The 17614-nt window shown below is 35.0% G+C and overlaps 1 protein-coding gene across 1 annotated transcript in view; it reads right to left on the bottom strand.

Annotated features, from left to right (window-relative positions):
• The window catches only part of MCF2 (MCF.2 cell line derived transforming sequence), a 143245-nt gene that overhangs the window by 53720 nt on the left and 71911 nt on the right, over positions 1 to 17614 (bottom strand). The window contains 3 exon segments of the mRNA XM_066357891.1: positions 7532 to 7657; positions 9163 to 9255; positions 17058 to 17150. Of these exon segments, the coding sequence (XP_066213988.1) occupies positions 7532 to 7657; positions 9163 to 9255; positions 17058 to 17150 (312 nt within the window).

The raw sequence follows: 17614 nt of genomic DNA on the forward strand, positions 1-17614 counted from the left end.
TTTTAAAGGAAGCAATCCAACAGGAAGATATAACTCTTATAAATATCTACGCACGTAATATAGGAGCACCTAAATATATAAAGCAGACTTTGATGGATATAAAGAGTGAGATCAACAGCAACACTATAATAATAGGGGATTTTAATACCCCACTAACATCAGTAGATAGATCCTCAAGAAAGAAAATTAACAAAGAAACAGCAGAATTAAAGGGCACGCTAGATCAACTGGGTTTAATAGATATCTACAGAACTTTTCACCCTAAAGCAGCAGAATATACATTCTTTTCAAGTGCTCATGGTACATTCTCTAGGATAGACCACATGTTAGGGCACAAAAGTGCTCTCCACAAATTTAAGAAGATTGAAATCATATCAAGCACTTTCTCTGATCACAATGGCATGAAACTAGAAATCAACCACAGCAGAAAAGCTCAAAAATTCTTAAACACTTGGAAACTAAATAGCAGGTTGTTAAATAATGAATGGATTAAGAATGAAATCAAAGAAAAATAAGAAAATTCCTAGAAACGAATAATAATGAGCATACAACAACTAAAAATTTTGGGGACACAGCAAAACAGGTCTGAGAGGGAAGTTCATAGCACTAAGGGAACATTTAAGAAGCTAGAAAAAGCTCAAATAAACAACTTAACCTTGCATCTAAAAGAACTAGAAAAAGAACAGCAAGTAAAGCCTAAATGTAGTAGAAGGAAGGAAATAATAAAGATCAGAACAGAAATAAATGACATAGAGACTAAAGAAACAATACAGAGGATCAATGAAACTAGAAGCTGGTTTTTTGAAAAGGTAAACAAGATTGATGAACCATTAACTAGAATCACCAAGAAAAAGAGAGAGAGGACTCAAATAAATAAAATTAGAAATGAGAGGGGAGAAATAACAACTGACACAACAGAAATACAAAGCATTGTAAGAAAATACTATGAAGAACTGTATGCCAAAAAACTAGACAACCTAGATAAAATGGACAAATTCCTTGAAACATACAATCTTCCAAAAATCAATCTGGAAGAATCAGAAAACCTATACAGATGGAGTATACCAAATGAGATCAAAACAGTTATCAAAATACTCCCAAAAAAGAAAAGTCGTGGGCCAGATAGCTTCACAAGTAAATTCTACCAAATATTCAAAGAAGAACTAACTCCTATCCTTCTCAAGCTATTTAAAAAAATTCAAGAGGAAGGAAGACTTCCAAGCTCCTTTTATGAAGCAAGCATAATTCTGATTCCAAAACCAGGCAAAGACAACACAAAGAAAAAAAAATTATAGGCCAATATCCCTGATGAATATAGATGCTAAAATCCTCAACAAAATATTAGCAAACCAGATCCAAAAATATATGGAAAAAATCATACACCATGATCAAGTGGTTTTATTCTGGGGAGGCAAGGCTGGTACAATATTCGCAAATCTATCAATATTATTTATCACATAAACAAAAGGAAGGAGAAAAACCCATGATAATTTCAATAGATGCAGAAAAATCATTTGATAAAATCTGGCACCCATTCATGGTCAAACTGTCAGCAAAGTGGGAATACAAGGAACATACCTCATCATGATAAAAGCCATGTATGACAAACCCACCACCAATATCATACTCAATGGGCCCAAATTAAAAACAATCCCCTTAAGATCAGGAATAAGGCTGGGGTGCCCCTTTCACCACTCTTATTCAACATAGTCCTGGAAGTCCTAGCCACAGAAATCAGACAAGAAGAAGAAATAAAAGGCATTCAAGTTGGAAAAGAAGAGGTAAAGCTATTATTATTTGCAGATGATATTATCTTGTATAGAGAAAATCATAAGTCTCAGTCAAAAAACTACTGGACCTGATAAATGAATTCAGCAAGGTGGCAGGATATAAAATTAATACTCAGAAATCAGAGGCATTTTTATACACCAACAATGAACAGTCAGAAAGATAAATTAAAGGAAAAATCTCCTTCACTATTACAACCAAAAAAATAAAGAACCTAGGAGTACATTTAACCAAGAAGACTAAAGACTTGTACTCGGAAAATTATAAAACATTGATTAAAAAAATGAAGGAAGATACAAACAAGTGGAAGCATATACCATGCTCATGGTTAGGAATAGTAAACATCATTAAAATGTCTATATTACCCAAAGTAATTTATAAATTCAATGCAATACCAATGACATACTTTAAAGATATAGATCAGCCCTGGCCGGTTGGCTCAGCGGTAGAGCGTTGGCCTAGCGTGCGGAGGACCTGGGTTCGATTCCCGGCCAGGGCACATAGGAGAAGCGCCCATTTGCTTCTCCACCCCTCCGCCGCGCTTTCCTCTCTGTCTCTCTCTTCCCCTCCCACAGCCAAGGCTCCATTGGAGCAAAGATGGCCCGGGCGCTGGGGATGGCTCTGTGGCCTCTGCCTCAGGCGCTAGAGTGGCTCCGGTCACAACATGGTGATGCCCAGGATGGGCAGAGAATCGCCCCCTGGTGGGCAGAGCGTCGCCCCTGGTGGGCATGCCGGGTGGATCCCGGTCGGGTGCATGCAGGAGTCTGTCTGACTGTCTCTCCCTGTTTCCAGCTTCAGAAAAATGAAAAAAAAAAAAAAAAGATATAGATCACATATTCCAAAAATTTATATGGAACCAAAAGAGAACATGAATAGCCTCAGCAATATTACAAAAGAAGAATAAAGGGGGAGGTATCACACTTCCTGATATCAAGCTATAATACAAGGCCATTGTACTCAAAACAGCCTGGTACTGGCATAAGAACAGGCATATAGATCAATGGAACAGAATGGAGAACCCAGAAATAAACCCACAGCTCTATCGACAACTGATATTTGACAAAGGAGGTAAGGGCATACAATGGAGTAAAGACAGCCTCTTCAACAAATGGTGTTGGGAAAATTGGAGAGCAACCTGCAAAAAAAATGAAACTAGACCACCAACTTACACCATTCACAAAAATAATCTCAAAATGGATAAAAGACTTGAATGTAGGCCGTGAAACCATAAGCATCTTAGAAGAAAACATAGGCAGTAAGCTCTCCGACATCTCTTGCAGTTATATATTTGCTGATTTATCTCCACGGACAAGGAAAATAAAAGACAGGATAAACAAATGGGACTATATGAAACTAAAAAAGCTTTTGCACAGCCAAAGTCAATAAGAACAGAACAAAAAGACAAATTACATAATGGGAGAACATATTTGACAGTACGTCTGATAAGGGGTTAAGAACCAAAATTTCTAAAGAACTTGTAAATTTCAACACCAGTAAAACAAACAATCCAATCAAAAAATGGGCCAAAGAAATTAATAGACACTTCTCCAAAGAGGATATACAGATGGCCAATAGGCAGATGAAAAAATATTCAACATCACTAATCATTAGAGAAATGCAAATTAAAACCACACTGAGATAACACCTCACACTGGTCAGAATGGCGTTCATCAACAAAACAACACAGAATAAATGCTGGTGAGGATGTGAAGAAAAGGGAACCCTCTTACACTGCTGATGGGAATGCAGACTCGTGCAGCCTCTGTGGAAAACTGTATGGAGATTCCTCAAAAAATTGAAAATCGAATTGCCTTTTGACTCAGCCATCCCAGTTTTAGGAATATACCCCAAGGACACCATAGAACGGTTCCAGAAAAAGGAATGCAACCCCATGTTTATAGCAGTATTGTTCACAATAACGAAGATCTGGAAACAGCCCAAGTGTCCGTCAGAGAATGAGTGGATTAAAAAGCTTATAAACCCATGCATAGATGGGATATAAAAATGAGACTCAGAGACATGGACAAGAATGTGATGGTAACAGAGAGTGGGCGTAGGGTTGGGGAGGGGGCAAGGAAGGAGTAGGAGGGTATGGGGGGAGGGTAGGCGCACAAAGAAAACCAGATAGAAGGTGACGGAGGATGATTTGACTTTGAGTGAGGGGTATGCAGCATAATCAAAGGTCAAAATAACCTGGAGATGTTTTCTCAGAACATATGTACCCTGATTTATCGATGTCACTTCATTAATATTAATAAAAATAAGATAAAAAAAGGGAAGTTCATATCACTTCAGGCCTATATGAACAAACAAGAGAGAGCCCAAGTGAACCACTTAAATTCACACCTTAAAAAACTAGAAAAAGAAGAACAAAGACAACCCAAAACTAGCTGAAGAAAGGAAATAATAAAAATCAGAGCAGAAATAAATGAAATAGAGAACAGAAAAACTATAGAAAAAATTAATAAAAGAAGGAACTTGTTCTTTGAAAATATCAAGAAAATTGACAAACCCTTGGCAAGACTAATGAAGGAAAAAGAGAAAGGACTCATATAAACAAAATCCAAAATGAAAGAGGAGAAATCACCACAGACATCATAGATATACAAATAATTATTGTAGAATAATTCAAAAAACTATATGCCACCAAATTCAACAATCTAGAAGAAATGGATAAATTCCTAGAACAACACAACTTTCCTAGACTGAGTCATGAAGAAGCAGAAAGCCTAAACAGATCAATTAGCAGGGAGGAAATAGAAAAAACTATTAAAAACCTCCCCCAAAATTAAAGTCCAGGCCCAGTCGGTTACACTAGTGAATTCTATCAAACATTCAAAGAAGACTTGGTTCCCATTCTACTGAAAGTCTTCCAAAAAATTGAAGAAGCAATACTTCTAAACACATCTTATGAGGCCAATATAACTCTCATACCAAAACCTGGCAAGGATGGCACAAAAAAAGAAAACTACAGACTAATATCTCTAATGAATACAGGTGCTAAAATACTAAACAAAATACTGGCAAATCGAATACAACAACTCATTAAAATATAATACATCATGATCCAGTGGGATTCATCTGAGAATCTCAATTATGTTTCAACATACGTAAAACAGTTATCGTAATACACCATATCAACAAAACAAAGAACAAAAACCACATGTTCTTATCAATAGATGCAGAAAAGGCATTCAATAACATACAACACAACTTTATGTTTAAGACACTCAACAAAATGGGTATAGAAGGAAAATATCTCAACATGATGAAGGCCATATATGATAAACCATCAGCCAACATCATATTAAATGGCATAAAACTGAGGACTTTCCCCCTTATATCAGGAACAAGACAGGGTTGTCCACTCTCTCCACTCTTATTTAACATGGTGCTAGAAGTTCTAATCAGACCAATCAGACAAGAGAAAGAAATAAAAGGCATCCATATCAGAAAAGAAGAAGTAAAGGTATCACTTTTTGCAGATGATATGTATGATACTATACATCAAAAACCCCAAAGACTCCCCAAAAAGATTACTAGAAACAATAAACCAATACAGTAAGTTTTCATGATACAAAATTAACATACAAAAGTCCATAGCCTTTCTATATGCCAACAATGAAATATTAGAAAACGAACTTAAAAAATATTTCCCTTCACGATTACAACAAAAAATAAAATAAAATACCTTGAAATAAACATAACAAAAAATGTAAAAGACCTATATAAAGATAACTACAAAGCATTGTTAAAGGAAATCGAAAAAGATACAATGAGATGGAAAAATATTCCTTTTTCTTGGATAGGAAGGATAAATATAATCAAAATGGCCATATTACCCAAAGCAACTTATAAATTTAATGCAATTCCCATCAAAATTCCTATGACATTTTTTAAAGAAATGGAGCAAAAAATCATCAGATTTATATGGAACTATAAAAAACCCCGAATAGTCAAAGCAATCCTTAGGAAAAAGAATGAAGCTGGGGGGCATTACAATACCTGACTTCAAACTATATTATAGGGGCACGACAATCAAAGCAGCATGGTATTGGCAGAAAAATCGACACTCAGACCAATGGAACAGAATAGAAAGTCCAGAAATAAAACCACATATATATAGTCAAATAATTTTTGATAAAGGGGCCAACAACACATGATGAAGAAAAGAAAGCCTCTTCAACAAATGGTGCTGGGAAAACTGGAAAGCCACATGCAAAAGAATGAAACTCAACTACAGCTTGTCCCTTTGTACTAAAATTAATTCAAAATGGTTCAAAGACCTAACTATAAGACCTGAAACAATAAAGTACGTAGAAGAAGGCATAGATACTAAACTCATGGACCTGGGTTTTAAAGAGCATTTTATGAATTTGACTCCAAAGGCAAGAGACTTGAAGGCAAAAATAAATGAATGGGACTACATCAGACTAAAAAGTTTTTGCTCAGCAAGAGAAACTGACAACAAAATAAACAGACAGCCAACTAAATGGGAAATGATATTTTCAAACAACAGCTCAGATAAGGGCCTAATATCCAAAATATACAAAGAACTCATAAAACTCAATAACAAACAAACAATCCAATAAAAAAATGGGAAGAGGACATGAACAGACACTTCTCCCAGGAAGAAATACAAATGGCTAACAGATATATGAAAAGATGCTCATTTTCATTAGTTATTAGAGAAATGCAAATCAAAACTACAATGAGATACCACCTCACACCTGTTAGATTAGCTATTATCAACAAGACAGGTTATAGCAAATGTTGGAGAGGCTGTGGAGAAAAAGGAACCCTCATTCACTGTTGGTGGGAATGTAAAGTAGTACAAGCATTATGGAAGAAAGTATGGTGGTTCCTCAAAAAACTGAAAATAGAACTCCCATATGACCCAGCTATCCCTCTACTGGGTTATACCCCCAAAACTCAGAAACATTGATACGTAAAGACACATATAGCCCCATGTTCATTGCAGCATTGTTCACAGTGGCCAAGACATGGAAACAACCAAAAAGACCTTCAATAGAAGACTGGATAAAGAAGATGTGGCACATATACACTATGGAATACTACTTAGCCATAAGAAATGATGACATTGGAACATTTACAACAAAATGGTGGCATCTTGATAACATTATACAGAGTGAAATAAGTAATCAGAAAAAACCAAGAACTACATGATTCCATACATTGGTGGGACATAAAAACGAGACTAAGAGACATGGACAAGAGTGTGGTCGTTACCGGGAGTGGGGGGAGGGGAGCGGGCGAGGGAAGGAGGGAGAGGGGAAGGGGGAGGGGTACCGGCACAAAGAAAACTAGATAGAGGGTGACGGAGGACAATCTGACTTTGGGTGATGGGTAAGCAACATAATTGAATGACAAGATAACCTCGACATGTTTTCTTTGAATATACGTACCCTGATTTATTGATGTTACCCCATTAACATTAATAAAAATTTATTTATAAAAAAAAAAAGAAGACTCAAACATTCCTTCAAGCAGGGTCTCCCAAGATCTGGACTTGGGGATAGACTGCTGGGGACAAGGGAGATGTCACAAATGCATTTGACTGGTGATCTGAAGCCAATCATCCACTTAACAAAATCAGTAATAATGCTGACATTTGGATCTCCATTTGTTTGTCTCCTTTTATTTTTTCACATGGTTTCAGAAGAAGAAAGGGGTGTGAACATGCTTATCCATAAAACTGCAACAATCATTAAAATCTACTCACAATATAGCCCTTTATTGAAGACTGATGCATAGAGTCATTAACTGACTTCAGTAAATCCACTATTGTGTCAAGTGCCTCCTTTAATTGTTCAGATCCTTCACAGTGTTTGCTATATTTTAATAGATCCTGTAATTAGAAGTCAAAAATTAAAGTTAATAGTAGGCAGATAATAGCCAGAAAAAAATGGATAAAATTTTTGCCAACATGTTTTCAAGTAATAATTCAAAGACAATGTCACTTTTTTGAGTAGTTTCTTTCATATTCTATTTATCACATTAATATATTTAATAACAATGTCAAAACTGGAAAAGAAATGGAATATTTATTACACAGTATAAAGCAAAGGGCATTTGATGTTACTGAAGTTAAAGAACAAATCTTTTAGGACATACAAGAGACTAGTTTGTAAAGTAATTAAACATTTTTTGATCCTCTACATACAATAATTTGTTTTCTTTATTATGCACATACAATAGAACATTGTGAAAATACATTTTAAAACCAGCTTTGCTGTATTTATATTTAACACAGCATTTTCACATTACACAAGGAGTATACCATATTCACTTTTCATTGAGAAGACCCATATGAAAGGCAGTTGCAAAACCATAGAAATATTTACTTAGTTTTTTTTTAACAAGAGAGAGAGACAGATACAAACATACAGACAGACAGAAAGACAGGAAGAGAGAGAGATGAGAAGCAACAACTCATAGTTGTGGCACTTTAGTTGTTCATTGACAGCTTCTTATATATGCCTTGACCAGGTGAATCTAGCCAAGCTAGTGACCCCTTGGTAAAGCAAATGACCTTTTAGGCTCAAGCCTGTGACCATGAGATCACGTATATGATCCCACAATCAAGCCAGCAAGCTTGTGCTCAAGCTGGTGACTTCAGTGTTTTGAACCTGGGTCTTCAGCATCCCAGGGTGATGATCTATTCACTGGACAACCATCAATGCAGTTGCTTAGTTCTTCATTCAACACTAAAATTCTGCAGTAAATGTTATACATATGCCAATGTAACCTGTATGGGTAATTTAATAACTAAAATGATGCCAGATATTCTTGGCTTTACCTCTAAGACTACAGCACTTGCATAGCCAGTGTACTGAAGAAGCAAGCACATTATATTGATCTTACTGCTAAATCTAGCCTTACCAATCATCGAAACTATCTCTTTTTAGTGCTTCCTAATTAGCTAGTTGCTCTTTATTTTTATTTTTATTTTTTTTGTGGCAGAGACAGAGAGAGTCAGAGAAAGGGACAGATAGGGACAGACAGACAGAAAGGGAGAGAGATGAGAAACATCAATTCTTCATTGTAGTTCCTTAGTTGTTCATTGATTGATTTCTCATATGTGCCTTGACCGGGGGGCTACAGCAGACCAAGTGACCCCTTGCTCAAGCCAGCAATCTTGGGCTCAAGGTGGTGAGCCTTGCTCAAATCAAATGATCCCGCAGTCAAGCTGGTGACCTCGGGATCTCGAACCTGTGTCTTCCACATCCCAGTCCGACACTCTATCCACTGCAGCACCACCTGGTCTGGCAGCTAGCTCTTTTTTAATGGCTTTGGCACATCTGACCCAAAGAGGTAAGTAAAAAAAAATAAACAAATGCTTAATGTACTTACCTTCAACAGTAACTGATATTTAGTGAGTCGTTGCACTGGTTTTAGTAAATAGGTATCCAGACCAAGTCTGTGTTTTAACTTCCTTTGACATTCCTATTATTAAAATATGATTATCAATTAACTTGAATTAATATATATACCTGTGAAAATGCCAAGTGTTCACTGATTAGACCCAATTCATGCTGGTTTCTTACATCACAAGGAAAATTTACCATAAAATTGCTGTTATATATGGTATGTTCATTAAAGACAGTATATCTGAAAAACTACAGTAAATATTATCACATTGATGTGAAATGTTTAGAAGATGAGAAGGCAATGATTGACCAGAAATGAACATTACTAAAGATTTCTTCAATGTATCTGATAAAATAATAAAAGGCTTAGTTCCACAGGCCAAGGCACAGAAAAAAAATAGGTTCTACTGAATATAAATCAGATTGGGCATAAGAAAAATTTTTTAATACCACAACAAAAATACTGTCCTAATTCACTGGTATTATATGTCATTTGATTACTGGCTCACCAACAGTATAAATATAAGGGTCATAATTTTGGGTCCTGGGAATATTGTATGGTAATAAGCACAAGATGGGGCAGCATGGAATAAAATGTGTGTATAGAAAGTGCAGAACAAAGAAATAGGAGTGGTTATACCTATGTAAGATCCAGGAACACTTTAACATATGGATAAAATCCAATATATTATCTAACTCAAACAATTATCAACTTACAGTTAAAGATGGTGAACAGATTTAGCTCTTCTCACTCATGAAACACAACTAAAATGATGGAAAGTTATTTTTACAAGGCAAACTCAAAGTTACAAAGATCGGAGAAGAAAAAACATTAAGAAATTTGGAAACTGGAAACCAAACTGACACGTAGTAAAAACTCGAGCACACCAGAGAAAGGTGAACCTCAAGTTAGCAAAAGGAAAAGCCAGGAAACAACTCAAATTATGTTATAGAATACCTTTCCCACCTTCAGAATGAATTATAAACACCAATTACTTCTGAAAGTGGGAGGTTAACGTAGGGTTTTAAGAAAGATGGTTATTGAAAGTCTGTTTAAGAAGGAATTAGACACAAAACAGTGTTAGCGAGGGTATGAAGCAATCAATAGGCTTATACATTGCAGAGAGGAATATAAAATGGTGCCACAACTTTGGAAAATAATGTAATAGTTTTCCAAAAGTTAGAGTTATCATATGACATCGCAATTTCACATCCAGGTAAATGGCCAAAAGAGATGAAAATACAGTCCTCCCTCACCATACATGGTTCACTTTTTGCGATCTCACTATATTGCAGATTTTTAAATTGTATATATCTAATTTTGGATTTTGGATTTTTTGCTATATCACAGGATGTTTCAGTATATACGTATTTTTATATTTATTATTTTAATTATTTTTGCAGAAAAATAACCATTTTTAGCCTAAAAAATTGAAAGCAATATAAAAATATTAAGTACAATATATTAAAAGAATATTACTGGTGAGTACCCATATAAAATTTTATATGTTGTTAAAATTACATAGGTTTAAGAGCATAGAAAGTGCTTAAGAGCATAAGAAGTGTTTATAAGAGTGTGAGAAAGGTTAATAACAGTGTGGGAAAGGTTTATAAGAGTGTGGGGAGGGTTTATAAAACCATAATATATATATATATAAATAATAAAATAAATATAAGGTCACTATTTCATAGATTTTCGCCTATTGTGGTGGGTTCTGGAACATAACGCCCATGATATACGAGGGACCACTCTAAATATCCACACAAAGTCTTGCACACAAGAGGTAGAAACAACTCAAATATTCATCAACTGATAAATGAGTATATAAAATGCAGAGTACCCATACAACAGAATATTATTTGGATATAAAATGGAATGAAATACTGATACATGCTACAATATGGATGAACCTCTAAAACACTCTGCTGAATGAACAAAGCCAAACAGAAAAGAGCACATATTTTATGATTCCATTTATATGAAATGTCTAGACTAGGCTAAACTATAGAAAGCAGATTAGTTGTTGCAGAAGGCTATGAGGATTTGGGAAGAATGGGAAGTGACTGCTAGAAAGGTATGGGATGCTCTCGCAATGTAGCTCAGTTGGTTAAAGTATCTCCCCTATACATCAAGCTTGAGGATTCAATCCTCGGTTAGGTCACATACAACAATCAAGCAATGGCCTGACCAGGCACTGGCACAGTGAATAGATCATCACCCTGGGACACTGAGGACTCAGGTTCAAAAACCTGAGGTCTACAGCTTGACAACAGTCTCATCTGGCATGAGTGTGAACTCACCAGCTTGAGTGCAGGGTCACTGGCTTGAGCGTGTGATCATAGACATGACCCTATGGTCATGGGCTTGAGCCCAAGATCTCTGGCTTGAGCAAAGGGTCATTGGCTTGGCTGGAGCAGCCCAGTCAAGGCACATATAAGAAAGCAATTAATCTAAGCTTCAAGGACAAAAATAGATTCAGGTGAAATGTTGGAAAAAAATTCTCCAAGCAAATAATACCCAAAGAAAAGCAGGTGTAGCAATACTAATATCTGACAATGCTGACTTCAAGACAACAAAGGCAAAAAAAAAAAAAAAAAAAAAAAAAAAAAAAACACCCAAAAACAGACCGTTTATACTATATTGAAAACACATACCACTTCATAATACCTATGTGCTAAATCACGAAGCACCAAAATATATAAGACATCTACTATGAGTCTAAAAATAGAAACAAACAGAAACACAATCATAGTTGGGGAGCTCAACACAACAATGATGTTTAGACAGATCATGCAAACAGAAAATCAATAAAGAAATATTGGCTTTAAATGGCACAATAGACCAGATAGATATAATGGACATTTAAAGAACATTTCATTCCAGAGCATCAGATTATATATTGTTTCCTAGTGTGCATGGAAAATTCCCAAGGATAAACCATATGTTGTGCCACAAAACTATCCTTAACAAATTCAAGGAAACTGAAATGATACCAAGTGTATTCCCTGATCATGAGGCTCTAAAATTAGAATTCAACTGCAAAAAGGAAGCAAAAAAATCCGCAAAAATATGGAAATTAAATAGCATACTTCTTAAAAATGACTGTGTCAAAGAAGAAATAAAAGCAGAAATAAAAAATACATGCAAAGAAGTGAAAACAACAATACAACATGTCAAAACTTCTGGGATGCAGCAAAGGTGGTAATAAGGGGGAATTTTATATCATTAAAATCTTACTTCAAGAAACAAGAGACATCCCAAAAACATAACTTAACATTATACCTGAATGAACTAGGGATAAATAAATAAATAAATAAATAAAGGCAACCCAAAGTCAGTAGAGAAAAGGAAATAGTAAAAATTAGAGCAGACCTAAATAAAATGGGGAAACAAATGACTATAGAAAAAATCAATACAACAAAGAGCTGGTTCTCTGAAAACGTCAATGAAATTGAACAATCTCTGGTATCCTCACTAAAAAAAAAAAAGAGAAAAGGCTTATATAAACAAAATCCAAAATGAAAGAGGAGAAATTACCACTGGCATCATAGATATACAAAGGGTCAAATGAAATACTGTGAAAGATTATATGCTACCAAACTCAACAATCTAGAAGAAATGGATAAGTCTTGGATGATAAAGTCTTCTAGGACTGAGTCATGAAGAAGTGGAAAAGCTAAATAGACCAATAAGAAAGGAAGAAATAAAAAGAAATATCAAAAACCTCCCCCAAAATAAAAGTCCAATGAATTCTACCAATTATTCAAAGATTTGGTACCAATAATTCCCAAAGTCTTTCAGAAAACACAAGAAGCAGTACTTCTTAACACATTTTATGAGACCATCACAACTCTGATACAAAGCCCAGGCAAGGACAACACAAAAAACATAACCACAGACTAATATCTCTAATGAATACAGATGTAAAAATCCAAAAATAAATACTAGCAAATCAAATACGACAATTTATTACAAAAATAAGACATCACGATCAAATAGGATTCATTCTAGGAGCACAAGCATGGTTCCATATCTGTAAATTGATCAATGTAATACACCACATCAACAAAACAATGGCCCCAAATCATATGATTCTATCAACACGTGCAGAAAAATCATTCGATAAGATACAACATCCACTTATATATAAAACAATAAAATGGGTATAGAGGGGAAGCATCTCAGCATGATAAAAGACATATATGACAAACCAATAATCAATATCATACTAAATGAAAAACTGAAGATTTTCCCTCTAAAATCAAGAACAGGAAACAGTTGCCCAATCTCTACTCTTATTCAACATAGTACTATAAGTCTTAGCCAGAGCAATCAGGCAAGAGAAAGAAATAAAAAGTCCTCTATTCCAGGAAAGAAAAAGTTAAGGTATCACTTTTTGCAGGTGACATGATCCTGTATAAAGAAAACTCCAAAGACTCTACCAAAAACCTCTTAGAAACAATAAACATAAATAGAGTAAAATTGCAGGAAACAAAATCAATATACAAAATTTTACTGCTTCCCTATACACTAACAATGAACTTCAGAAAATGAATTGGAAAAAAAGAAAACAGTTCCTTTTACAATTGCAATAATAATAATATAAAATACCTAGGAATAAACTTGACAAAGGATGTGAAGGACTATATATTAAAAACTATAATGTATTATTGAAAGAAACTGAAAAAGACACAATGAAATGGAAAATTTTTCCATGTTCATGGATTGGAAGAATCAATAGTTAAAATAGCCATATTACCCAAAGCAATATACAAATTTAATGCAATCTCCATTAAATCCCAATGTTATCTTTTTAAGAAATAAAATAAAAATCACTAGATATTAATGAATCATAAAAAACCCAAATAACCAAAACAATCCTGAGGTAAAGGAATAAAGCCATAGGTATCACACTACCTGACCTCAAATTATACTATAGAACCCTGATAATCAAAGCATCATGGTATTAACAAAAAAAAAAACCAGACATATAGACCAATGGAACAGAATTGAGAGCCCAGAAACAAACTCACATATATATGAACAAATAATCTTTGACAAAGTAGCAAAAAACACACAAGGGGGAAAAGAAAGCCTCTTCAATAAATGGTGCTGAGAAAATTGGAAAACCACATGCAAAAGAATGAAACTTGACTTACATCCTGTCCCTATAAATAACAGTACTAAATATAAGATCTAAAACAATAAATTATATAGAAAAAAACATAGTTACTAAATTATAAACCTTGGCTGTGGAGAACATTTTATGAATCTGACCCCAAAGGCAAGAGAAGTAAAGTAAACATAAATGAATGGGACTATATTAAACTAAAAAGCTTCTGCATATCTAAAGAAACAAACAACAAAACAAAAAGGCAGCCCAGTAAATGGGAGATAATAATCTACAAACGACAGCTCCAATAACGGGTTAATATCCAAAAATATATAAAGAACTCAGAAAACTCAGCAACAAAAAAAAAAACAAAAAAAAACAATTCAATTAAAAAAAGGGGAGAGGACCTGAACAGACATTTCTCTAAAGAAGAAATACAAATGGCCAACAGATATATGAAAAGATGCTCATCTTCACTAGCTATAAGAGAAATGTAAATCAAAACTACAATGAGATACCACCTCACACCTGTTAGATTAGCTATTATCAACAAGACAGGTAATAAAAAGTATTAGAGAGGCTGTGGAGAAAAAGGAACCCTCATTCACTGCTGGTGGGAATGTAAACTGGTACAGCCATTATGGAAGAAAGTATGGTGGTTCCTCAAGAAATTAAGAATAGAACTACCATATGACACCAAAACTTCAAAAACATTGCTATGCAAAGACACATGCACCCCCATGTTCATTGCAGCATTATTCACAGTGGCCAAGACATGGAAACAACCAAAGTGTTTCTCGATAGAGAATTGGAAATAGAAGTTGTGGTACACATATACAATGGAATACATATTGCCATTTATGACAACATGATGGACCTGGAGGACATTATACGAAGTGCAACAAGTAAATCAGAGAAAACAAAAAATTATATGTTTTCACACACAGATGGGATATAAAAAGGAGACTCATGGACATTGAAACGGTGACCACAGAAAGGGAATGGGGGAGGGGAGTAAAAAGGGACAATTATATGGTGACAGAAAATGATTTGACTTAGGGTGATATGCACACAACGCAATCAACAGTTCAAATGTATAGAAATGTTTACCTGAAATGTATGTACTCTTATTGATCAGTGTCACCCCACTAAATTTTATTTCTAAATAAATGAATACATTTTTAAAGATAGAGCAAGAAGACAAAGAGCCAAATAACTAAAAGGAAAATATAATTATAGGACTGGCCCAGGAAATCCAACATGTGCACAATAGGCATTACAGAAAGAGAGAACTGAAAAAATTGTGTAGAGAATAAAAGTCCAAGTATCCTGACCTGTGCTGGTGCACTGGATAAGGTGTGGACCTAGAATGATGAGGTCGCCAATTTGAGGCCCCAGGCTTGCTCAGACAAGGCACATATGAGAAGCAACTATGGGTTGATCATTCCTGCTCCTCCCACCCTCTGCCTTCCTCCCTCTCTCTTCTCTATAAAATCAATAAATAAAAATCTTAAATAAAAAAGTCCAAGTAAATTTGGATAAGAGTTTCCAAATTCAAAGGGATCACAAGACTAGCATAATGGGTGAAAATAGTGATAATATCATGGCACTATGAAATTTCAGAACTTCGAGAATCATAGACATTCTCATATGCTTTTATAGAGAGAGCAACATATTAGGTCACATACAAAGGAAGAAAAATCACGATGACATCAAATTTTGAAACAATAACACTGGAAGCTAGAAGATAATGGGCATTTGCTTTTAAAATTTTGAGGAAAATTTTTCTACATACAATGCTCTAACCAGCTAACCTAGCAATTAAGTGTTAGGGTAGAATGAAGACATATACAGATGTGCAAGCTCTTGAAAACTTTTACCTACCATGTACATTTTCTCAGTAAAACTACTGGAGAATGTGTTCTACCAATCAAGTGAGTAACACAAGGAAGACAAAGATATGGCACGTAGGAAACAGGAGAATCTATGCAAGAGACAGGTGAACAGAATCCCCAAAATGATCTTGACTAACATCCCAGGATAAGAGATGCCTGAGAAGTGTAGTGAATCTAGCTGAGCAGGTCAGAAGATATCAGAAGGAATTTATTCACAATGAAATTCAGTTTAAATGTACTGAGAAAAAAAATTATGTAACCATCACACTGGGAGATTTGGGGGTAGAATAAGGTTAAGTACCTAGAAAATTAAGTGAGTAAAAAAGACAATTTCAAGAAAAACAGAAGGGAAGGAAAACCTATCTTATACCACGTAATTCATCTAAGCATAGAAATCATATGGTCTTAACAATTTAACACTGCATATCAATCTCACCAAAATTACAATAGAACTATATTAGATGATTTGGAGGAAAAGAAGTATGTGTATGTATGTGGTGGTGATGGGTGGTGGGGGGTAATGAAAGATAGCTAAATCTGCATCCTCCATGGTAGGAAGTAGCAACATAAGCATGATATTGGAGATATGGTTATAAATACCAAAAGAAGTAGCTAAAAGTTGATAGTGGTGGCCCCAGAGGAGCAACATAATGTGGTTGTGTGCATGGCACGCGCAAGCATGCGCATGTGTGTGTGTGTACGTGTGTGTTCTGGAGATGGTAAAACTGCCTTTTAATAAATATATGTATATATAGATGAAAGTACTTAAAGTACTCTAACTTATTTAAAGTAGAAAATGAATTTAGAAATAAGAAATATCCCAGTATCTTCCAGAAAGAGTATATCAAAAACCTGAATAATTACTATACCTGGAAAAAGGCGCATTCTGAATACTTCCTCCAAATTGCCTCCGATTTGGGCTTATTCTGACAATACTTTGCATACATCTGAAAGTCAGTTTTCTGTGACAAAAGCAAATTCAAGTGTATTACCAATTTGTGAATATGGACTATTCTTATCAAGAAAGGCTGAGCAAAATAAGTGTGGATAAGCATAAGAAACATGTCCTAAAGGCTGGCACAGTCAGCTGGTCAGGAACCCTCCTTGTAGTCTAAGAGCAGCGTGCCTATCAAACCAGAGAGAGGGTCACATAATGATCCAAGTAATTTCATAGCTTCCATTTACCAAATTTGAGAGTTAGAGAGAGAAAAGCCTTCTCTGAATGTACTGTGAAAGCAGACTCATTTCCCCAACTGTGAGCTAATTGGGTACCAAGAAATATCCTCTTTCTGTGATTTTAGTTGCTCGATTCTCTGATGAGAGAACTTGTAACTAACTTCCATGGTCCTATGCGTATAATTTAGACATCATCATTTTACCATAACCTACCACACATCTTCCCATGCTATTCTCTTACCCTGAAATC

Source organism: Saccopteryx leptura, chromosome X (genome assembly GCF_036850995.1).
Source record: "Saccopteryx leptura isolate mSacLep1 chromosome X, mSacLep1_pri_phased_curated, whole genome shotgun sequence".
Taxonomy (NCBI): domain Eukaryota; kingdom Metazoa; phylum Chordata; class Mammalia; order Chiroptera; family Emballonuridae; genus Saccopteryx; species Saccopteryx leptura.